This window comes from Phalangium opilio, unplaced genomic scaffold, assembly GCF_054372755.1.
Source record: "Phalangium opilio isolate 3A_F unplaced genomic scaffold, DU_Popi_V2 ptg000003l_1, whole genome shotgun sequence".
Classification (NCBI taxonomy): domain Eukaryota; kingdom Metazoa; phylum Arthropoda; class Arachnida; order Opiliones; family Phalangiidae; genus Phalangium; species Phalangium opilio.
In genome coordinates this window covers 9,707,146-9,731,064 of record NW_028324145.1, presented here as the reverse complement: position 1 = coordinate 9,731,064, position 23,919 = coordinate 9,707,146, and the positions used below count along the sequence as shown (strand labels likewise).

The 23,919-nt window shown below is 35.6% G+C and overlaps 3 protein-coding genes across 14 annotated transcripts in view; 2 read left to right on the top strand and 1 right to left on the bottom strand.

Moving 5' to 3' along the window:
* Positions 1 to 4,343, top strand: part of LOC149717677 (serine/threonine-protein kinase BRSK2-like) — a 45,849-nt gene extending 41,506 nt beyond the window's left edge. For all 10 annotated transcript variants that reach the window (XM_089840519.1, XM_089840524.1, XM_089840522.1 and 7 more), the window contains one exon: positions 24 to 4,343. In XM_089840519.1, the coding sequence (XP_089696645.1) occupies positions 24 to 397 (374 nt within the window). In that variant the 3' untranslated portion in view covers positions 398 to 4,343. The remainder of the gene's footprint in view (positions 1 to 23) is intronic.
* A 1,514-nt stretch (positions 4,344 to 5,857) lies between these two features.
* Hip14 (palmitoyltransferase Hip14) lies at positions 5,858 to 9,361 on the bottom strand. Its single transcript, XM_089840528.1, has 11 exons — positions 9,245 to 9,361; positions 8,637 to 9,021; positions 8,439 to 8,577; positions 8,091 to 8,379; positions 7,875 to 8,014; positions 7,699 to 7,799; positions 7,352 to 7,633; positions 7,192 to 7,275; positions 6,969 to 7,120; positions 6,801 to 6,898; positions 5,858 to 6,686 (listed from the first exon to the last, which is right to left on the bottom strand). Exons 1-11 carry the CDS (start codon positions 9,293 to 9,295, stop codon positions 6,533 to 6,535), a joined length of 1,875 nt encoding a protein of 624 aa, XP_089696654.1. The 5' UTR covers positions 9,296 to 9,361; the 3' UTR covers positions 5,858 to 6,532.
* LOC149717675 (uncharacterized) overlaps positions 7,454 to 23,919 on the top strand; it is a 63,134-nt gene continuing 46,668 nt past the window's right edge. The window contains exons 1-3 of one of the 3 annotated variants that reach the window (XM_089840530.1): positions 7,454 to 7,593; positions 7,694 to 7,807; positions 17,923 to 17,968. In XM_089840530.1, coding sequence (XP_089696656.1) covers positions 17,965 to 17,968 — 4 coding nt within the window. In that variant the 5' untranslated portion in view covers positions 7,454 to 7,593; positions 7,694 to 7,807; positions 17,923 to 17,964. Of the gene's footprint in view, positions 7,594 to 7,693; positions 7,808 to 9,335; positions 9,472 to 9,539; positions 9,597 to 17,922; positions 17,969 to 19,870; positions 20,598 to 23,919 lie in introns of those variants that run through there. The other 2 variants (XM_089840529.1, XM_089840531.1) reach the window with 2 other exon arrangements.

Here is a 23,919-nt window from a genome sequence, read left to right as displayed (position 1 = left end):
ACACGTGGATATGACGCGGGCAGGTCCCATCAGAAGGTTCAAACGAATTTGCGAGCACATCCAAGCTCAAATTCTCGGGCGCCGTCCTAATATGTCTCCGCGCATAAGTCGCCGACCCACGGCCGAATTAAGCGACAGTTCTTCTTGCGGCTCCGAATCTCTGTCTCCGACTCCTACGCACGCCCAAGTGGCCAGCGACGACATGGCCCTCGGTTCGGGCGCCGGTTCCGGGGGCGTCATCATGGCCAGATGCAAATCTGACCAGGACGCCACCGCCGATATTTTCGAGAGAGAGGCCAAACTCTTGTCTCAAAGGCGGGAAGAAGTCGGGCGCCACATCGCCAATGGGCGCCGGATGAGTTACGACACCACTAATCGACCCAAAGACAAAGTCTGATTAATGTTTTAGCTTTTTTTCCTATTTAATTAACGACGATAATAATAATTATTATATGACGTACCACGAACCTTTAACGAAAGGACATCTGTGTGAAGAAAACTTAAATCGAGAAAAACAGAAACATCTTGGTTTTACGTACGTTTTACTTTTTCTTATATTATAGAAATAAGAAATTCCGAGTTTTTTGGAAATTAATTATTTCCTAAAAAAAAAGAATTCTCGGGATTTTAAATTGTTAAAACTATATGATCTCTTTTTTCTTATGAAAATTATATATGGATATATAAAAATACGTGCATGGAATCAGAATTCGTATATAGCTTAAGCGCCAGTAAAAACCGTTCAATGGTTTCCGGGAAATTATAATTATTATTCAATTAAACGTCTCGCTGATAATATATATATAAAATTTCAACATGGTATGTATTAATCTAAACAAACAAACAAACATACTAACACACCTAGGTAAACAAACAAACAAAAAACGTCATAAAATTTAGAAAATATTTGGGGGATTTAAAACTCTTCCATAGGTTGTTTTTCTCTTTTGTTTTTCGTCAGCGGAATCGAATGTTTGTAAACAAATTTTTAGAAACAAACAAACAAACAAACATTTCAATATAATTTTAGACTAAGAAGCTTCTTCAAAAAAAACTGAGTGGTGCGAAAAGACTCGTTTAAAATTTCAAATAAACATTTAAACATTACAGACCATGATATAAACAAACAAACAAACAAATAAGTAAATAAATAAATAAACACAAACGAGATTTTCGCGGTAATATTGGGTTTTTTCTTTTTCATTTACTTCTAAACGTCTTTTAATTAACTTTTGCGTGCATGCGAAATTAACTTAATTAGTTTAAAATTTTTATTTAATTAATTAAAAACTAGCATCCGTCGAGCGTAGTAAAACTAAACGCGTGTTTTCAAAAAAAAAAAAAACATTTATTACGATACGAAATAATAACCACGTGGTATTTAGGAGAAAAAAAAACAAATATTTCAAAGAAAAAGTGGACTAAACAATTTCACCCCCCACCCCCAAGTTTTCATCCAAAAATTAGCCGGTCACGTGATCAGATATGAATGGTATTTCTCTTTTATAATAATAAAGAAGTAGTTTAATTTAATAGTAGAATTGAGCTGGCGAATCTATTTTGGGGAAGATAATTAAGAAAAAAAAATACCAAAAAAAAAAAAAAATAAAATAAAAATGTGGAAAACGAAATAAAATTATTCACATAGGCTTATTATAAAATTAAACTTAGTTTTTAAATTATCCAGTTAAAATGCTGGGGTTGGTCTTCATTTTTTTTTTCTTCTTCCTTGATTTGCCAACCCGGAACTGGTAATGGATTATTAATTAATTTATTTATTTAAAAAATAATTAACAAATTTATTTTTTAAAACAAAGAAAATCTCCCATTTCTCAATGTAAATATGTGTATAATTGTAGCCTGGGTTGGATATATAAAAAATAATTGCTTTAGGATACATAAAGAAAACAAAATGAATGATAAACATGAAAATAATTATAAAAAAACAATTAAAATTAAGCAAAAACGTTTTCACCAATTTCATCATGTGGGAAACAAAAAAAATTATATATATATAAATGAAAATTGGTTTGCGGTCATATCAATCTTAAAGGATGAATAGTCAATAAATTCGATTTGTTTTTTAGTTTTTTTTATAATTTTTTTATTATTATTATTTTTAAATTGTGATAACAGATTCTAATAATGTTTTAATTTTTTTTAATTAGATCATAAATTATTAAATAAGTAAATAAATAATTAGGGACCGATTGTAGTATCGTAGCATAAACAGAGACACGATTAGAAACTGTTATTACAATTAAAATAAAACTCGAATTTAATGACACTTCTCCTTTAAATAAATAAAGAAAAAAAACATTTAAAAATGATGGATTTTGCAATTCCAGTATGTGCTATTTAAAAAAAAAATGTGGAGCAAAACAAATATCTGTGTATCATGCCCTGGTCTAAAATAATTATCCCTAACCCCTTCCATCCTTTCCCCTGATTTCCCTGATCAAGTCAAAATTTCCCTAACTATTAAAAAAATTGCCTAGAAAAAGGACAAAAAATTTCCCATCCCTATAATTAATTAATTGCTGTCTGAAAAGAATTAATATCCTATTCGTCAAAAGTTGTCGCGAACTCTGAAAATCATTATTTCGACATTTTTTTCCCAGATACACCTTACCTTACCAAAAAAAAACCTCTAAAAAACCCAAATCTTCATCCTCATAACATTGTTATTTCGTAAAAAAACAAACAAATAAATAAATAAATAAACAAACAATGCATTGAAAGAAAAATGCCCACGCTGAACATGAGAGAATAAAAAATAAATATGTCCTTAAATCTTCCATCAAAAACATGCTTCGAAAGGCGATTTTGCTAAACAAATTAACATAACCTGGAATGGAATCGTAGGCCGGTTCATTAAATAAGTAATTTAATTTAATTTGGTTAATTATATTGGTGATTAAATTGATTGGCAGCTAGGTTTTTGGGGGGATCTAAATAGTTCAATTACGAGAGAGTGTAAGTACGTTTTTCTCAAAATGTGGTCCTCATTTTTATTTTAATAGATCGATTATGAAATGGGACCTCAATTTGGGTAATTTATTAAATTATCTGTAAAATACTGATATAAATTATGGGTAAAATTAAATTACCGTGTAATTTAAGCGTGGTAAAATTACACTGAGTTATAAAATCAGTAATTTACAATTGTGTTAAAGTTAATTACTGGTAATTACCAATCAATTTAAGCGGCTTTATTTTAATTTTAAATTTTTATTTACGGGAAGAAAATTAATTTTGAAAGAAAGATAGATATATTATCTGAAATTAATGAATATTAGACAGGGCATGTTTTAGAGTAAAAAAAAACAAATTCTTATTAATAGCACACATTGATTGAGACGGCACATTACTACAGAATAACATAACAGTCACGTGGTACAATTACGTAAATTTGTAAGATTAGAAAATTTGAAAAAAAAACAAAAATACAATTAAGAGTCGTAGTTTAATTATCAAAACAATAAGGCCTGCGTATAAAAAAGATAATTTCAATAAATATAAGATATATATTGCAAATTAAAATGGGGTTTGAGTAATTTATAATGAGTCGATAAATTTGTAAATATTAATATAGCATAGACAAAATTAATACGGGCGATGAGTGCGTACGCTTTAAACAACAAATACAACAAAACCAAAAGAAACAAACAAACAAATATCTATTTAATTAGATATAGCGGTATACGTGTTATTTATAAATATAATTGTTTTTTTCGTTATTTTTGTATTTTGGCAAAAAGTTTAACGAAACATTTTTGAAGAAAGAAAGAGAGAGAGAGAGAAGATGAAGAAAAAAATAATTAAGATCGAGGTATCCTCTGTGAATATTTAATAACTCAGTTGTAATAATTAAGTAGATTCATAATTATATTATTCCCTTGTTATACTTAAAAAGAAAAAGAAAAAAAAAACAAATTACCCCCCTACCTACCTTTTCCTTCTCCCACCCCCACCCTCACCCTTGTGTAAATTTTGTATATTTTAGATTTAGTCTGAGATTACACGACAAACAAACAAACAAACAAAAATATTGAAAAAATTAGCCAACGATATCATTCCAGTAAACAAAAAAAATAAACAAAAACTATAAAATTCTTGGACAGTAGGATGAGCTAAAAAATAATATCTATATAAAAAAACGTAGCGAATCTCACCAACAAAATATATAAATTGAAATAAAAAGGGTAAAGATAAAAAAAAATTAAAACAAACTTATGCATGTCATTGAAGGGGTTTATCTTTTGTTTGTGTTTAAAAAAATAGCCCTGCTAATGAAATTCATGGTGCAGGTTAACAACAAATAAAACAAGTCCTAAAATTTATTATAGACTTAATTCTGCAGGGGGGGAGGGACAGTTGATTTTTTTACAGAAGTACCGTCAAATGAGTCACTTCACTTGCCTGGGGGTAAAATTGTTTTACCCCCATATAAGGTGAAGCCAGCGCCATTACCCGCTGCCCTGGTGGATTTTCCATGGATTAAAAGGCCTATTTTCCAGCGGGGAGGGTATCCAAAGGGTGCTGGAGCGCCTAAAGTGGTGCTTTAAAGGGATGTACAATTTTTTACGTAATAGAGCGTAGGTACTGGGTATTTGTGAATTTTGTGGCGTTATCAGTCCATAGGGAATAGATCATTTCGATGTAACTAAAAGAAAAGAGATGGGGGGTAAAACTTTGACTCCCTCCTAACTTTTTGGCGCCTGCGCAGTAGTCATTTTGTATCATGAGAGTGCGCGGAGAAGGCAATGTATCAACTCCCTTGTATGTCCCGATACCGAGGGTTGTCTCATTGTCTGTATCCCTTTTTTACATCGAAAAGGTCTATGGGCATCGTAATTTGCATAGAATCTGTCCGTCAAGTCGTCACGTGACATTGCCCCATCACTACTCCAGGAAATAGTAACGCACTACTTCAAAATATAGTTCTTGACACGCCCCTACGTGACGCGTTGTACAGTTGTACACCCCTTTAAGCTATAGAAGTACAAAACTAACGTTATGAAAGGAAAAAATGAGGAATATTTGTGAAAGAACACTTAAATTTATTCTTTTAGAGGCTTTTACACTAAGCTTTTACATCGTCAAGTGATTGTATTAGTCTTAAAAGACTTAATTATTATTTTCATTTATCCTAAATAGTGAAACAAATTTGTTTTAAACACAAATTTTAAATCTTTAATTAACATACACATAATTACGGGTGTTTTTTTTTTATTATTAATTTTTAGTAACATTCACGTATGATTTGGTATTATTAAAGCCCGCAAATATTTTTGTTTATTTTTCCCAACAATTATGCAAAAATCATTTGTTTTAATTTCAGATCAGGGTAGAAATAGAAATTCTTTGGTGTGGTTTCAATATTTTAAGTGTTTATTATTTCACAGACTGATTTGCATAATTTTAATTTATTAATGTTTTATAAAACGTAAACAATTTAACACGTGTGAAAAAAAAAACAAAAAACATTAACTTACAAAAACAATTAAAATTAATTACCCTTAATTACAATTAAAATTGATAATACCCCGAAAGTATCTATTAGTTAAGAATTATCTTTGAGCAAACGGAAAAATTAAAATTATTTACAAATTCTACAATTAATAAAAAAAAATACTTTTTTTTAACACTATTTTAAATTGGGGAAAATGGGAAATTCAAATTTCTTCCTAATCAACATTAGAAAATTAAATTAGTTATAATTAATTAAAGTCTCAAATACTAGTTGTTTCTTAGGTTGACTAGTACATTATATAGTTCCCAAATTTGAAAAATTGGATGATTTACGTTCAATATTAGTAAAGTTATGGTTAAGTAGCTAAAAATTTACACGCACGTTTGTTTCCGAAATATACAAGAAAAGTTCTGCAAATTACCAACATTTTATCGAAAATAGGCAGCGAAAAACTATGGACTTTGATTTGTTTTGTTTTGTCTTTATGAATGAATTATTTATAATTTGCAGTGACTGTGTGCTTCTTTAATTACAATTAACTAAATGATTAATTTAATTATTTAGACGTTTAAAAAACAAAACAATCTCAGGGCTACTAATTGTTTTTTATTTTCCTTCTCTATATATTTTAAATATACCTAACTAAAATGATTTTTGTTATTCTAAATACTATCTTATGTAAAGTAAATACACCTAAGTATCCAAAAACAATGAAATGGAACGATGATAGAAAAATTTACATGAAAGTGGGGGGGGGGGGGTCAAAGGTTCATCATGAGATGAGAACCTCAAATCTTTTAATATTACTTTACTCACCATTATTAGATTTAACTTCTCTCTCTCTCTTTTCTTCTCCCCCTTCCCCCCCCCAGGGTTGCTAATGACCACCGTCTTCTATTTTGGTGGTCAGAAAAGGTTGTTCTTACTTACGCCATTTCCGTTTTAAGCTAAATGTTAATGTTAATGTTAATGTAGAGATCACCAGGATTAATTTCCATACGTTGGTTTAATCGGATGATTATTTTTTTTTTTGTTTGTTTTTTTTAAGTTGCACTTTTAGACGAACATTTGACTGTCATTCAAAAGACCACTCTTTTCTTCGTCATTCGTGGAAACTTCGTATTCTTTCCTCCAGTCTTTCAATTCGGGTCTTAAAATACCGCAACAACGGAATTCACAAAAATCTATCAGATTTCTTATCACACCACGACTGAAATGAAATTAGAAAATTGGTAATTAATGTCCCAAAAAGTAAGTTAAGAGGAATTAAAACATTAAAAAGGTTAATTATTAGCGTTAAATATGTTACTTAATACTATCTTACTGGAAAGGACTCTTGTAATGTCCCTTTTTATCTCTTTTAAAGTGAGGATATCTCGCGCAGTTCATTCTCTCATTCGTAGTCATTGCCAACCACATTATCTTAAAGTCGAAATTAATTAATTTAATTAATTAGGACGCTGTTTAATTATTATCTTAATCCGTTTCTAACCTGATAAAGCTGGCATCCTAAAAGACAGATAACCCAGGCACCATGCAGTAAGGCATTAACTGCTATCCAACCTACCCATCCACTGACAAATAACGATTTCCATAAGAATGATAACGTTGATATGTTATTGGGGGACCAATGGCCGTACCAAACTAAATTTAATTTAATTTAAAGGTTAAACGCTTCTCTAACTAACAACGACGCGAATAATTAATTATCTTACACAGAAAACATCCGTATAAACACCACAAAATCATAATGCTCAGAAATAGGAGATAGTTTACAAAGTATCGGTGATTTCCCGAACCTAAAATTTATTTTAAAACACACGATTTTTTCTTTTAAATTTTTATCTTTGGGTTTTTGCGGTATTAGAAACTAACCAACGCAATTGCTGACCCAAGGACAATGATGATCAAAACGAGCCACGCAACGATTACAGATAGAACAATGTTTTGATCTTAAAGGCCTTTGCACTAAACAAGTGCTGCAAAACCAGGTGGGATTGAAGCCATCTCGCTCCGCCAACTCTATAATGGTCCTAAATTGTTGCTGTTGATCACCCTGAACTGATCCGGGATCAGATTTCCAAGCTTTGTAAAAATTATAATACAAAAAGGTGGAGGTAATGACAAAACCTATTGTTTTAGCGGGTGTGCCAACGTCTAAAGGGTCATATATGTAAGGAACTCTTTACAAAAAACATTGCCAATTCTTTTTAAAAGGATACATGGCCATAAATAAGTGAACCAAGTAACGTACATCCAGAATTTGGTCGATAGGTATACGGAAATTGGAAGAACATTCAGGAATCTTTCATCAAAGAAGAATCTAAAGAGGTGAGTACTCGTTAATTGGCTTCAGGTTCAAATAGACTTTAATTAAAGAGGGGGTATTAGTACTAACTTGCTAATTATTGAAAATAAAGCCACTAGGATCATTAAAAAGCCTAATTTGACTAGATAAGGCTCGCTGCTTTCAAAAATTGCCCCTATTAGATAAAAGCCCACGAAAGGTGAGGCAAACATACACCAATACCTCAGGCTCTGTTTAAATGTTAATTAATATTAGTTTGACACGGTTATAAACACTTTTTTCTTAATTAACCCCGTTTTTCAATACCTTATCTCTATGAAACCGAATAAATATGTGCTTATTTTTGACTTCCCATTCTTTTTCAGCTTCCTCCAACCTTTGAGCTAACCAAGTTGACTTCATTTTCTCCGCCATGGCTTTGGGGGAATCTCCCTGCCCATTTCTGGCAAATACATTACTCCCCGCTCTGAGTAAAAGGGTAATGGCTGTACTATTTCGGGCATAGACTGCCCAATGTAACGGAGTATTTCTATGATGTCTGTCAGTCATTGTCAGACTGGCCCCTAAGGTTATGAGCAGTCTTGTTGGATCATTCCTAAAAATGATCGCGTTTTAGGGTTGGATTTTACTTTAAATCCTCAAATTAAACTTTACGTAGTAACTCTATAAGCTGCCCACATCAATGGGGTCATCCCATTTCTGTCAAGAACATTAACATTTTCCCCCTTAGCAATTAAATAAGCTACAATGGCTGTATGACCAAATTCAGCGGCTAAATGTAAACAGCAACAACCTATGAAGTCATTAATAATTAATTTTTAGACCCAAAATTAATAGAAATTTGGGTGTTACCTTCTCCATCACGTAAAGAAGGATCAGCACCATGTTGCATTAATAAACAAACCATATTAAGATGACCTTGACGAGTGGCCCAATGTAATGGAGTAGCTTGTAACTCTCCACCAATGGCATCTACTAAAGCATCTTTTGAAATGTAATATTTGACTATTTCACGACGATTATTGATCGCGGCCCAGTGTAGGAGCGTGACGTTTTCAGAATCTCTCTGGTTAACATCGTAACCACTATCTATTATCTCTTTGCATCTTTCTAAGATGCCATACTGGGTAGCTTTGACAATATCAAAGTTACTATAATCTCCAGCTGGGGGTGATACTTCCGTTCCTGCATCGTTTCGGTTACTATCTTGGGTTCCGAAACTGGCGTCTTCCTTTCCCTTAAAATCAAACCGCTTTTAATATAATTCATCAATTAAATAAGTCGTAAAATGTCAATAAAGATATGGGCGGTAGCTCATTGGCTTCCTTATCATGGACCAAGGCTTAGGTTTCTACCTCGCTAATTCTCTATTTTCTAGGCATATTACACTATTTTTTACCTTAAACTTAATTTATATCTCTCTAATTAATTTTTGATTAAAAAATAATAGAAATATTTACCTGGCACGCGTAAACCGGTGCGCAAGTTGAGGGATCCAGCTCATCGGCCATGGTGATGAAGCTTCAGGCCCCTAACTATGGTCTTTCCCGTCATACATTGGTTGCAGAAAAAGGCGGGAGAGGGAGTTGAGGAGGAAAGTTTTGACCAATGGTTTTGACGCGTTGCCGGGTGCTTTGAAAAGTATTTGACCGTTATACTTGTGTTTTACAAGAAAATAATTACTTGTGTTTGTAAATTCGTGTCTATAAACGTTTAAACTAGGATAGTTTATCATTTAAATATGTTTATTAACAGTTAATAAACATCCAGACGTGTCTCAAAGTTAGGAAGATGAAAGGTTATCTTATGAAGGTAAGCCTTTGTCTTATTGGGTTGAAAAACAAGCGGGATGTTAGGGTCGATTGCGAATTTAAAAGCTCTATAGAATGATGGTGTTTAGCTTGGTAATAACGAGTCTGTTAGTTCCTTCTCGTAAAAACCTTTGTTCCACAATTTTTCTTTGGATGTTTGGGATGGGATCAAAGATGGCTTAGCTTCCATCTTTATGGTGGCCAGCCTAACTATTGATGGAGGGAGGTGAGGTGACGATCGTAAAAACTAATTGAGAGGACACGGAAAATTGGCTAGGAAGGAGAGTTGCAGGATAGATAAATTCGAGTCGATGTTTTCGCGGTGCACTCTCGGATTAAGAGAAGCTTGTTAAATATGAAGACAAATGGGGCTGCACTCGAAAACGAAAGTGTTTGCTCTCCGGCTATGGAAGAGGGCTGGCCATGCGTTACTCGTTTTTATAGAGCTTAACCGTACGTGTTAATACCAACAGAACAGCTAGTAGTATCCTCGACTTTGATTTGTAGTAGACTTCGGTTCAAAGAATAGGGTGCGGAAACGGCGGGTCTCTATATGACCTCTGACCCTTAGGCCGCTCCCATTCTTAATCTGGCCAATACATTTCGATCTGTCTGTCGTACCGGGGTATTATTAAGTTTTGTTCTTTAATTAGCGAACATTGTCTCTAGTTCAATTAAAAAAAAAAAGTAAATTCCTTCTGATTTTCTCCGTGACGTAATTGGCTGACTTTTATTTTTTGCTCTCACTCTCAACGTGGCCAGCGCGATGCCGTCTCGAGTTTAATTAGGTTTTAGTAAAACGAATTTCCCTTAATCCTCTTTTAGACGGTTAGATCCAGAATCCCCTGGAAGGGGGAAAAAGGAAGGTAACTAGAATAGGGAGAAAAAAAATGCAATCCAATCCAATCGAAAGAGCGTCGGAAACAAAAACATTAAGGCGCGCTCGGTGGCGACGTTTGGGGTCTCTCTCTCTCTTTCTGACTCTTTTTTCCGAGTTTCTCCATCTATTAGGACTAGGCTCATGCACCCAGTGTCGTTTTATTTCAGAGGGTGTGCGCGCGAGAGGGAGCTAGGAAGGGGGAAAAAACCAACGAACCACCTAGCTTTCTTCCCAGCAAGCATTGTCTTTCTTTCGTTTTTTTTTTATTCTTGGTAATGCAATATTCCGCTTCTATAAACGCCGGATTCATTATATCCGCCTCCATTCTCTTTGCTCTTTCCTCTTTCCATCTATGTTTCTATCCTCATCCCAGTCAACAGTACCTAAATCTCCATGAAAAGTTCATAATCGGAAGTTACCTTAGGTTTATTTTGTTGGCGAGAAACAGGTAATTCGATCAAGAACCCTTATGTGACACGAGAACGTTAATCCTAGATCCGACACTTTTTGCACTGAGTCGATAATAGACCATGTTCCGTTAATAGACCTTTTTGACGTAAAAAATAATGGGGTAGTCAACAAGGGGGGTTGATACAATGCCTTCCGTCTCTGCGCAATCTCATGATACAAAATGACTACAGCGCATGCGCCAAAAAGCTAGATGGAAGGCGGAATTTTACCCCCGTTTCTTTCCCTCGAGGCAATTTATTTTTTATCTTAGAATCGATTGCCCAATGTTTGTTTTTTTACTTCGAGTTATGGATATTTGATTGAAGAAAGGTTTCAATAAAGAGTGTATGCTGCAAAGTAAAGTAAGGGGAGAGGGTACGGAAAAAAAGTACGGAATAAGCCTTTTCTCTCCAATTAACTAATTCTCCTCGGAGACCCTCTCCCGAAAAACGTAATTGCGCGTACAGAAGGTCTCCTTTTGACTCTTAAATTCGATCCACGATTCCTTTTCGGTTGCTTCCTTTTGCCATACAGAGAAAGTAGTTACTGGAATAGAAGGTCCTTTCGAATGTTAAAGGGGGGATGGGTTTCTTTGGCTCTCATTTCTTTAATTGTATGGCTGACCACGTCATAATTAAACCTAGTACTTTCTACTCCAGTACAATTTTCTCTGTTTACTTCTGCCTGTTTTCTTTTTCTTTCTTCTCTTGCACGGTAGCTAATTCTCATTTTTTTGTTTCGTAAAACTCAGTCGTTTTGTTTCCATGGTTTTTTCTTACTCTTTTACTGTTTAAGAGGTTTTTTTTTTTTTTCATTATTTCGTTTAGTCTCGAATCTTAAACCCAGCGTGATTGTATTTTCCTTAATAGTTTAGAAACGCATTTGCTTATACGCTGGAAAGAAATTGCATTGCTACGGGAACATGCAGGGTTTGTTGGTGGGAATTTGGGAAAGGAGTATAACCACCGCGAAATATAATTACCTCCTCCCCCCTCCCTTCTGTTTCAATCGGAGTTTGCTCAAGTAGTTATAAATGAAGGGGAATTAATTACGTATACGTCATTAGCATTCGTTAAAATGTACCTTTTTATTAAATTACTAGAGAAGTTAAGTCTTTATATGGTTTAATATTCTGTAGAGAAGAAATATAAAAATTCGAAAACTAACTTCTACCATAAGTTCATAAGATATGTTCCGTAAGTTTGTCACTGGTTACAAACTGTAGCTTGTCATGAAGTGAGTGAGGTAGGTCATAGATTCGAGGTAAAGTGAGGCCTGGTGAGGCGCTGCATGTCCAAGGTTTATTACAAACTATGGAAGTACTGCAAAATTAACCGAGTGTAGAACTTCAATTCTCGCTTGTCGTTCTCGAACTATCTCTCACGAAGTCTCTAGCATAAAGAATAGTATAGATAGTGTCATACTTATGGAACATATATTATAAACTTATGCTTCTACCTAAACCTTATCCTAATATCACTAAAACCAACCTAAAGTGTTTCTCATTTATCCATGCAATTTACTCTTAATTTCGCCACGTTTTATACGCGCTACTGAATTCCAAGTTAAAATAGCATACCATTACGATCCAAGGTTTTTTTTATCAATAACTTTGTGATTTCGGTTAAGAAACTTTCCTCCAATTTCGGTTCAACCAGACTTTCTAAGAAGCAATAATAATACCTGTATATTATTTTATGTTATAAGGGTCTTAGGTCTTTTAGTGAATTAGTTTTTATAGGAATTTTAGACTGGATATTAGAGTCTATATAGGCGGAATTTCCGATAAGGGTTCAATTAGAGGCGATTTTTTTCTCTCTCTCTTTCCGTTGAGAAGAAGAACTCTTAGGCACGTTTTAGGAACACGCCCATTTTGATTAGTTAGGTATATAATATAAAAGAAAAAAAATGTCGCCTCCGTAGGATGATTTTTCTTTTTAATACATGGGCGAAGCACGGTTGAATTGCGTGCCACAAAGATAAGACCCTCGTCTGATTGACAACCGTCGAAGGTTTTTTTTTACCTTTTTCAATTGGAATGTCTTATATATATACCTTAGTTACGTTCTTCAGGAGAGACTTTTTAACAAGTTTCAAAGATTTTGTTTAAAGGTCAAGTGGAATATTTGGGATTTAGTCGAAGTAACGTTCCCCAATGTTTATTTTTTGGATATCTTAAGATATTTGCCTGAAATCACTTGGGAATCTTTAAAACTTTACTAAACACACTTTGAAATCTTGAAAACTTGCCCCAAATCGCTTTGAAATCATTAAAACGTGCCCCAAATCGCTTTGAAATCATTAAAACTTACCTGAAATCATTTTGAAATCATTAAAACTTACCTTACATCACTTTCAAATCATTAAAACTTACCTTAAATCACTTTGAAATCATTAAAACGTGCCCCAAATCATTTTGAAATCATTAAAACGTGCCCCAAATCACTTTGAAATCACAAAAATTTTTTAAAATCTTAAAACAAGCCTAAAATCACTTAGATTGCCTTTCTTTAAATCAGTTTTTCGAGTCTCTAGAAAAATGCCCTAAATCAGGTCAATTAAATGCAATTTTTGACTCTCCCTTTGAACGAAAAAATGCAGAACTGAGGACATTTTTGTCGAGACACCCAAGTAATCTTCTCTATACCTTCCTTGGCCATTATTCAGTCGGCGTTTACACTTGATAAATCTCGTTCCTCGAATCTCTTATTGCGATCAATTTATAATTGGGAATCAATTAAATATTTCTCGATATCTCTAAAAGAGAAAAAAAAGAACTTGAAACGTCGTCAATCTTTTAGCTAAATCTAATAAGGTCCTTATCAAAATCAAGAGGTGCCTCTCGTAAATTTATACGATTTTATAAATAAAATTAAAAAGTCACTAATCAAGCCCCTACTCAAAGAGACTAATAGATTAAACGAGAGAATTTAAAATACCCTCAAAACGCAATTTGTAAAATTAGGAATACATACAGCTACTAGGAATCCTTGCGCGTTTCCCCCCTGTATCCCATATGCGGGTTTTGTGGGCGGGCTAAAGTACTCCCCCTCACACGTCATGTTCTATAAGTATGACACCATACCTATACTTCGTAATGCTCGCCATATGACACCATACCTATACTTCGTAATGCTCGCCATAGACTTACAGCTCGAACTAGTTCGAGAACGACCGAAGCGAGAATTGAAGTCCTACATTCGGTGGTTAATTTTGCAGGACTTCCATCTAGGTCCTATTTAGTCTGTACTAAGCCTTTGACATGCAGCGCCTCACCAGGCGTCGCTTTACCTCGAATCTATGACCTACCTCACTCACTTCATGACAAGCTCCAGTTTCTAAGTTACCAGTGACAAACTTATGGAACATATCTTACGAATGTATTTCTGCATTCGAGTCTAGTTGAACTTCTTCGAGCTGTTATAGTAGAAAACGATTTAACTAATTTAGAGAAAAGTACAAATTCCATATTAAGTTTTTCTCTATATTGGGTAATTAATAAGGGATGGTATATATATATCGTTTATAAATAACGTCGGCAGATGTAATAAGCCAAAGGAAGGAAAGAGGGACATAAAAGTGGCCCGCGAGTCGGTGACCGATAACCAACCCAACATCGGAGAAGTTTACGAAGTCCATTCACTTTCCTAAAACGAATAGAGTATAACCATAACTCTAGAAATTCAAACCTAATTAGTTTCGTGTCCATGTACCCGCGTATCTCCCTCCTCTATTAATTCCTTCAATTCAGTTTCGTTTAGTGGACATACACAAACTTGGCCTTGCAAGCTTTATGAAAGGGCGGCCGCCGGAGAAAAGTTATATTACGCAGTTTTAGCAACCCATAGTAGCTTAATTAGGATCCAATAATAATTTCCGGCGCCCCGATCTCGACCCCCGATTAGGACTTTATTTAGTCGAGGCATCGCCCCGCCCCCGCCCTCCCCCTTTTACCCCAATCATTTCCAAAAAGAAATTAACCCAAGTCATGGGTGCCGCCGCCGGTTCGTTCTATTGCAGGCCTATCATAAGTTTATAAGATGTGTTTCATCCATAAGTATAACACTAATTATACAAGTTCGTAATGATAGAGACTTACTAATGAGAGTTCGAGAACGACAAGCGAGAATTGAAGTCCTACACACTAAGCCTTTGACAGCGCCTCACCAGGCGTCGCTTTACCTCGAATCTATGACCTACCTCACTCACTTCATGACAAGCTCCGGTTTCTAAGTTGCCAGTGACAAACTTATGGCCAACATATTTTATGAACTTATGGGGAGTATATAACCTCGTAACCTCCGGCTCGCGTTTCTGGAATACGTAACAGTCTTTTGACAAAATAATTAATCATAATTTCGACAATTAATTAATAAAGATACACTTTTAATTGAGGCAGCCTTTCGGCTTTTAGCTCTCTATTTTGCTTATCCGTTTCAACATCTCCGCGAATGTCGATTTTGTTTCGACCCAACGGATATGGAACTATAAACGAAACGGAAACAATTTATTGGCAGTTGAAAATGTTATTAAGGCAAATTAGCGAAGGGAGGGTTTTTCTATATACAAGGCCCTTTTATTGGTTTTGGCGCCAATTTGCGTTTGTTTATCTATTTTTTTATTTATTTATTTTATTTTTGGATCCGTTTCCGGTTTCCATTTTTGGGTCCTATTAATTATCGCGTAACAAATTTTCAATTTACCTAATTACTCGCCACAAACTATAGCCCAAAGCGTTTTATTACGTTGCTAATTAAGATGACTTTATTCGCACTTATTTGCTCGTAACTGGCCCTTAACCTTTCTTAATTCAGAATGCGTACAAACTATAGTAAAACTAAAACTTAGAAAATATCAACACCATAAGGAAATATCGAGTGAAATTAATATTTATCGTAAAAAACGTGAATATTTCCATTGGAGATTAATTCAATGTCGTCATATAATTCACTAATTTATTACTAAGTGCGAAAGGATCTTTCGAAATTAGTTAACATCTACCGTGGCATAAGTCACACAGAAATTCAAGGCAAAATTTTGGGCTTCCCAATTAAGGAAATTGAAATTTATTATCGAATTGCGTTGGATCTTTTTTAATGAAATTGCATATAGACGCAGCTGCATGCCACGAGCACACTTGAGTCTTGATATAACCCATCAGAGCTGGGTTGCATGCACTCCACTCGAAGGACCAACGGAAAGAGATAGGTCTAGGAGAAGGTGGTAGGATTTGATCCACCCCGTTTATTGAAGAACAATATTAGTAATGGAAAGCTATAGCTAGGCCTTGGCAGCCGCACCACCACCAACCATTTTGTTTATAAGCTCAGCTCGAGCTCTCATCTCATCTCATTCCTGCTGGTCCTATGAATTCTGTCCTCCTCTTTCCAGCCCACTCTGTCAAACTCCGGCGTCCGCTCGTGGATGAGGGGTCCTCTGGCGATCAAATTATCCCTTATCCGAAGGTTTGTCATTAAGAGATGAGACCAAAGATTGCCTACATCGTCCTCCAAAGGCCCGAGAGCACCAGCACCACCACGTCCCAGAGCAATTTTTCTCCTCCGCTTCACCAAAACGTCTCTCTCCCTCCTTTACGCTTTCCTCCTCGCGCACGATTGCCCCCAAAGTTTTAGGGATGATATGAGTGATTTGAGGCGTTGCTGTACCTCACCTCTCTCTCCCTCCAAATCAATTTAATCGAAATTGGAGTGACTATAGTATTAGTAGAACCCTGTAATCTCGTTTAGTTCGTTTTTTTAGTCGTTTGACCGCAGTCACTTCGCTAAGTGAAATTATTTTAAAATTCCCATCCCATTTTGGTAATGGCTAATATTGACCCTATTTATTGGTGACTTTTTTGGTATGGATGTCCAGGGTTGGTCAAATATTACCTGGAATACCTGTAATTGTTTTAAAACCCTCTCTTAAATCAATGATATTTGAATAATTGCCCAAATGTTCAAGGAAAGCACTTGAAATTACTAACTTCCGGTTCGTTCAGGAAACAATACGTAATTTGTAAAAAATAATAATAATAATAATAATAACCCGTGATGAGCATGCTAATTCTAATTGATTTCATAACTGGACGAAATTAATGACGACAAATTCAAATTTTATTATATCCAGCCGAATTTATTTTAATTTCACTTAATTCTTTCTTGACATTCACACAATTAAGTCCAAGAAAAGAGAAGAAAGGCGGGAGATGGGAAAGGTTGTTGGGGTAGGGGAGAGGGTTGAAAGCGTGGAGACTTCAATTTTGATGTAACCGATTCGGAAAGCGGCTTTTTGATTAAGGAAACGGGGTATGTGTCTGAGTGAGAGAGAGAAAGAGAGAGAGCGTGAGAGGAGAGAGAGAATCTCTGGGAGACTGCCGAGAGATAGGGAAGAAGAAATTGGTAGAAAACCCCTAAGCGCTATATAAGAATGAGATTGGAGAGAGAGAGCGAGAGAGCTTGGCCCTTTTTTCGAAGGATATTGAGAGAGGGGGGATAGGGGGTGGGCTAGACCCAAGGAATTTAATATCGGCTCGACTTGACACGGGCAATTTTCTCCAATCTTCTTCTTTTGGGGCAATCGTATTAAAATGAGATTCTATCCACCCCCCCTCCCTTCCTCCCTTCCATACTCCTTTTCCTTATCCTTACCAATTCTGGCCAGGCGTGATGGGAGACGATAAAAATACTTTTCTTAATTTCTTCTCTTTGACTTTCGACGATCGCGTTTGATGAAAAATAAAATTTCAGAGGAAATTTTAATTGGGAAAGGAATTTTTACATATTCAAATATAGGCGTTAGAATTTTTTGGTTGCTATCTTGTCACGTTTTTTGGTGCATCGAAGATACTTTAGAAGCACATCGCTACATGCCTATCTATTATATAATATATTAATTAAATTGTCACTGATAAGAAAGGGTATTTGTTGATTTTTAATTAGCTTGTTATTTTTTATTATAATTAATGTATTTTATTTATTTTTTTTTTTAATTTCAGGTTGGTGATGTTTGCGACAAGACATTTCTTCTCAGAACTTCAATGGGTATGTGAAATTTTATATTTTAAATATATATATATATATATATATATATATTTAAAATATAAAATTATATATATTTATATATATATTTATATATAATATTATATTATATATATATATATATATATATATAGTGTTTAAGCGGCTTGGTTTGTTTATGGGGACGCTTAAAGGATATACGAATTTTTAATTACCTTTGGGGGTATGAGAAAATATTTTCTCATATTGCTCAATTTATATTTAATAATCCCGAATATTATATTGGAAAAGATTTCTAAATAACTTATTATACCGCGGTTATATTTTCATTTCTCGTGAAATTACGTATTATTCCCTAAGGAATATATGGCAATACTCGACGTACTTAACATACAGGGTGTTTCTACGTAGGTTTGTCATAAATTAATGCGTGTGTTAATTGGGTGATTCAAATTGGAGTGGAAATTGTAATTGACAAAGAACACGCATGTGGGTCTATTACATTTAGGAGAACATTTATTTCGCCCTAAAACAAAGGAAATAGTCATTTGAATAAATGTTGTAGACCTTTGACACCACTTTCCACTCAATTTGACACAAATAACAGGTCCTTTAATTTAATTACAGACTTATCAGTAACACCCTGTATATTCGTTAAATCGCCAGACGTATTTCTTATTACGTAAATGATTCTTCGATGTTTTCGTCGAAATTTCGTCCCTTCCAATTATATGTTTATTAAATCGATTGAATTGAAAACTTACTCTCTTGAACTGATTCGACCATGGTGAGTTTTACGCAATTTGCATAGAGGGGGGGGGGATAAAAATCACCATAATTGAAGAATCATTAAATTCCCCATTATGAAATAAAGTCACGATTTCATCCACGCGAGAGCCCCTAACCTTTCCCAAATGTTAGGTTTACTTTGTAATGTAGCAATTGTATAATTACGTGTTTTCTACGAATTGGATTTTATTTAAACTGAAATACTAATATCAGAAGAAGGGGATAATAGAAGAAGGATGTCACTCCGTATCCTCTTAATACTTTAGTTATGTTATATGATAGTTCCCAGGCGAGGAAGCCCTTTTTGTTTGCTCTCCCTGTCATCAAACTTCAGATGGGCATCGCACCGTAAGGTGAATTCTATAATTGTTGGGTACTAACCCACAAACCATGATTGTCTTGACGTGGGACAAAAATTCGCAAGCGCCATGGCCTTGGCAAATAGTTAAGTGCTAATAGAGTAATGATGAGGGAACTATTTATTGCGTATGTGATTCGATTTAGTCACCTCGCTACAAATGTTTTGTTGGGAAGAATCATATTACAATTATCCCGTTTTGTGGTACACTTCTCTCGAAGAGAAGTATTATATACTTCTGCTAATATGAATATCGGTCCAATCAAATGTTGTGTGGCGAATTTTGTCACGTGGAAAGACGCCTGTTCTGTTTTGGGAATTATTAACGCTAAGTTTCGAGCAATAGTGATTGGATAACCTCAGTGAAACCGTTGTAAATGCAAATCTTGCATTGTTTACTGGTTTATATATTGGCAACATTTTTAAATCTAGTATCATATTCATTTGAAACAAAATAGAAAACGACAGTCATAACATTTCTATTCCCTACATGAACTCCTATTGATTTCGCATGATATTTACAACTGTATGTACAAACACTTGCCCAAATTGACCATTACAACTTATCTCGGTCCCAACTTATTTATCTGTTTACCTGGCACGTCACTCTATTACTCTTTTGGGGCTGAAGATAAAATAGATAATCCATATCTAGCCTAATAATCCCTAAACGAGTCTATTGGGATAAACGTATCCCAATCCAATCAACGCAACTCCAAAATATTGTGATGAAAAAATACTTGTATTAGTTTATAATCGGGAAGGGGGGGATTACAATTAGTGTTGAAAATTGATCCCGTAGATGGTAGCACCGTGTCAGTATAGCGTTAGAAATACTGTGACGTCACGGAGCGATGCTGGGCTGCCACGTTCAATCTCATTTTTGAGAGAGCGAACGGAGAAGATTGGTGGGGGTAGTATATTCGCGTCGTCGCACGAGATGCCGAAGGAAGCCCGGCTAAATCTCCCGGAGTTGTCCCGCGATCAGTGTGTGTTTGGTTAGCTTTGAGAGCGGCGGTTTCTCCGTTCTCTCCACCGCGTCTTCGCCTCCAAAAACGGAAGAAAGTTAAGGAGGAGAGTGAGAAAGAGAGCGAGAGAGAGAGTATAAACGACAAGCCGTCGCCTCGGGTTCCTCCGGTTTTCCGCAGACGGCCGCGAACCTTCAACTCGTCCGCTTCGCAGAGTTTTTGGACCCAGCTCCTTTTAAATCCTTTTATGGAAAATATTCTAATGGAAAAGAAGTAGTTATTCTTAGCGGAGTTACTTTAGGTTCGAACCTATAGTATTAGGTTCACTGTTAACTCTTTGATCATTGTTATACGCGACAGAAGAGGGGGTCATCATTTTTATTGATCTCTGAAACCGTTATCCGGAGGCTAGAGTTTTCGTTACAAATCTCTTCTCCGTTTTTCCTTAAATCGCCGGAAAGAAGAGAGGCTCGTTTCTACGAGCTTCCTCCCCGTTTCTTAACTACGGCGTCGAGCAAGAGAAGGAGGCGGGAGCTTGGTGAGTTTCTTTCAACGTATTAGATATCAGCTATACTATATAGGGTTCAACATTTTTTCGGAATGTTTTCAGTGTCACTGACACAGCTCTTGTTATTGATCTGTTTTCCTTACGTACGGATGCTCTAGGTTTAACGTATTCTCGATTGTTTTAAGTAGTTAAAAACGCTACATGTAATATATATTCGCGGATATTTGGGCAAGAAATAGGGGGTGATGTGCTTTTAATTTTTGGTGGGAGGTTTTAATCCACGTGCGCAATTCTTGGCGGGAAATAAATAGGGAGGTTTCAATCCACGTGCAACATTTGGCGGGAAATAAATAGGAAGGTTTCAATCCACGTGCAACATTTGGCGGGAAATAAATAGGAAGATATCAATCCACGTGCAATTTTTGGCGGGAAATATATGGTCTAATAATTCACGTGTAATTTTGCGCGGGAATTTTTTGTTAAAATGATGTTTTGCTCTGGTTTAATGTCAGTTAGACATATCAAAAGGTTACGTATTTAATAGATGTAAGAATGTTTGCCTTTTGCGATGATAAAATTCTTCCCAACACCCCGTTTGTCAAGTGTATATCCCCCTCCTCAAGACATAATCTATCAAAACATCGTTACAAGTCTTTTTAGAAGGCTCACGATTAGGGGTTAGTGTTATCTATTTCTAATCCTAATACCGACAACGACGTTTATCCCACCAGTAGATAAGTTTAGCTTGTTTTTCTTTTTATTTCGGTCCCCGTGGGAAGGAAGGAAGTAAGATTAAATGTGAGCTGGGTATATCAAAATCCAACCACCACATCACACACAAACACACCCCCTCTCATCCTGATCTGAAACGTGGAGCTATACAGGGTGTTTCTAATAAGTCTGCCCATAAATAAAAGGGTGTATTCTTATAGTGTATGCTGGTAAAGTAAAACTGATTACTCAACATGTGTTATTACCATTTAATTAATAGTTTTAGGGGCCAATCAATATTTGGAGCGAATATCTCCCAATGTTCTTAGACACTGTCCTCTCGGTTTTATCCAGAAACACCCTGTATAGTCATGAGAATAAATACCGCTGCTGTATATAAGTATAGATCGTGGTTTTTATATAGGAAAAAATATAATATCTACAATATTACATTAAGATAAGAGAGCGCGAGAAAAAAAAAGTTGACGTGGCGTGACAAGATTTGTACGACATATTATCCCTGGGTTGGGAAAAATTGGAGACTATCAAATATATAATAATACGAAAGAACGGGCGCGAGCACCACCGACCACTATCCTCCGCTCACGGCACACAGACCTTATTACATTTTCCCTATCCTGACCGAGGGGTCGGATATTTACTTATTTCTACGAGGTTTAATATACCTCTCAAAGGAAGACTCGTTATAAAAAATGTTTTTATACCTTATACATCGCGACGAAGCCCTTGATTTGTACCATTTGGGAGCGCTTAATTGCGATGGTCTGTAGAATAACTTTGATAATTAACTTCGTGTAACCAGAAGGGGATAACAGAAGAAGGATGCCACCCTATATTCTCTTAAGGCTCGTTTTCATAGAAGCTAGAAAATTCGAAAACGCTCACGCTTCGCGAGCTTAAATACGCGCGGTAACGTATTTTTTTCGAACGTTTCCGCTTTCGCTCGAAATTTTCACGCAACTCGCGCCAATGAAAACGAGCCCTTAGTTATGTAACATGATTCTTCCCAGGCGAGGGAGCCTTTTTTGCTTGCTCTCCTGCTCATCAAACTTCAGATGGGGTGAATTCTATTGCTGTTTAGTACTAAATCCTCAGCAATCAATCAACCCACAAACCTTGATTGTTTTGACGTGGGACAAAAATCCACAAGCGCATGCGCCTTGCCAAATAGTTAATCACTAATATCTTAATGATGAGGGAACTATTTATCGCGTGTGTGATTCGGTTTAGTAACCTTGCATGCTCCAAATATAAAATGATGTTGGGAAGAATCATGTTATACAATTACCCCGGCCGCTTTGTGGTGGTAGACTTCTCTCGAAGAGAAGTATTATATACTTCTGACTGGTGTAACGATTATATTAAAATTTCCAAGTATCCAACCCTACGTTACGTGAATATCTTGGTATATTGGAAAGTCCAGTTTTTTTAGCCTCCCCGTTGTATTTCAATATAGTAAATAGACATTTTCTTCCCATATTCGTCTCGAAAATGTATATATATATATATAAATATATTTCTTTTTCATTCTGAAAGTGCATGGATGAGCAAACTTGAAAGGGACTATTTTTTCCATTGAAACAATGGTTTTTGACAGGAATTTTTCATACCTTTTAAGAATGAGATTGTTTATAGAAGGGGGGAGAGGGAAGACATAGACCCCCTCCCATCCCGGACTATATAGCTTTTTTTGGCAATATTATATTTTGTGTGGTTTTTTTTATATTTTGAATTTGCAAGGCGCGTGTGTATACCCCCTCTCTCTCTCTCTCTCTCTCTCTCTCTCTCTCTCTCTCTCTCTCTCTCTCTCTCTCTCTCTCTCTCTCTCTCTCTCTCTCTCTCTCTCTCTCTCTCTCTCTCTCTCTCTCTCCGTATGAAATAGGTTCTGTATTTTTTATTTATTTATTTGTTTTTTTTTCCTTGAAAGGGGGGATAGGGTGTTCAATCCGTCGTATATAAAATCTTATATAAGGGGGGGAGGGGGTTAAGGGGAAAGGAAACCCAAGTTGGCCGTCGTGCCAAGTGAGGTAAGGTCCACACTGACCGGTTTTTGCTCGCGAAGTCCCGATCCAGAGAGAGAGAGAGAAGGATATTGGAAGTCCAAAGATTGGAGTTTCTCCGAGCATAAAGTAGTACGGAATTGGAATACGGGGATTCACCCCCCATCTCCCCTCGTAACTTTACCCCCCCCCCTACTATTTTTGGGGATTTAATATACAGGGTGTGGTGCAGATTGATATTTATTTATTTATTTTTGAACCAGCTGTTGTTTTATTTACTTTTTAATTATTGAGCTTGGGTTCAAGTTTAAGAATGATATGGTGGTGTAATGTTTTGTGAGTATAGTTTGCTACTACGAACTTTCTCGTGACGTCACACCCTCGGTTATGGCCACCATATTGGAAGTCGCCAGCTCAGGCCATACTTACCAATATTGACGTCACGACCCCTTAGTTCCTCCCCTCTCAGTACCACTCTATGGAGCTATTTCAAAGATTTAAAACGGACTAAATTACAGGTGAAAGTTTACAGCTATTTAAAAACAAAATTCATGAATGTTTCTTGAAAATCTTCTTGACCACGTCCTATTCTTATTCCTGTGTATTTTAACCGTTAGAAA

Coding starts and splice junctions, on each gene's coding strand:
- Hip14 (XM_089840528.1), bottom strand. CDS start 9,295: ATGGCCGATGAGCTGGATCCCTCAACTTGCGCACCGGTTTACGCGTGC. Junction 7,121..7,191: donor TTTATACGGATGTTTTCTGT/GTAAGATAATTA, acceptor AATTAAATTTAG/TTTGGTACGGCCATTGGTCC. Junction 6,687..6,800: donor CATTACAAGAGTCCTTTCCA/GTAAGATAGTAT, acceptor ATTTCATTTCAG/TCGTGGTGTGATAAGAAATC.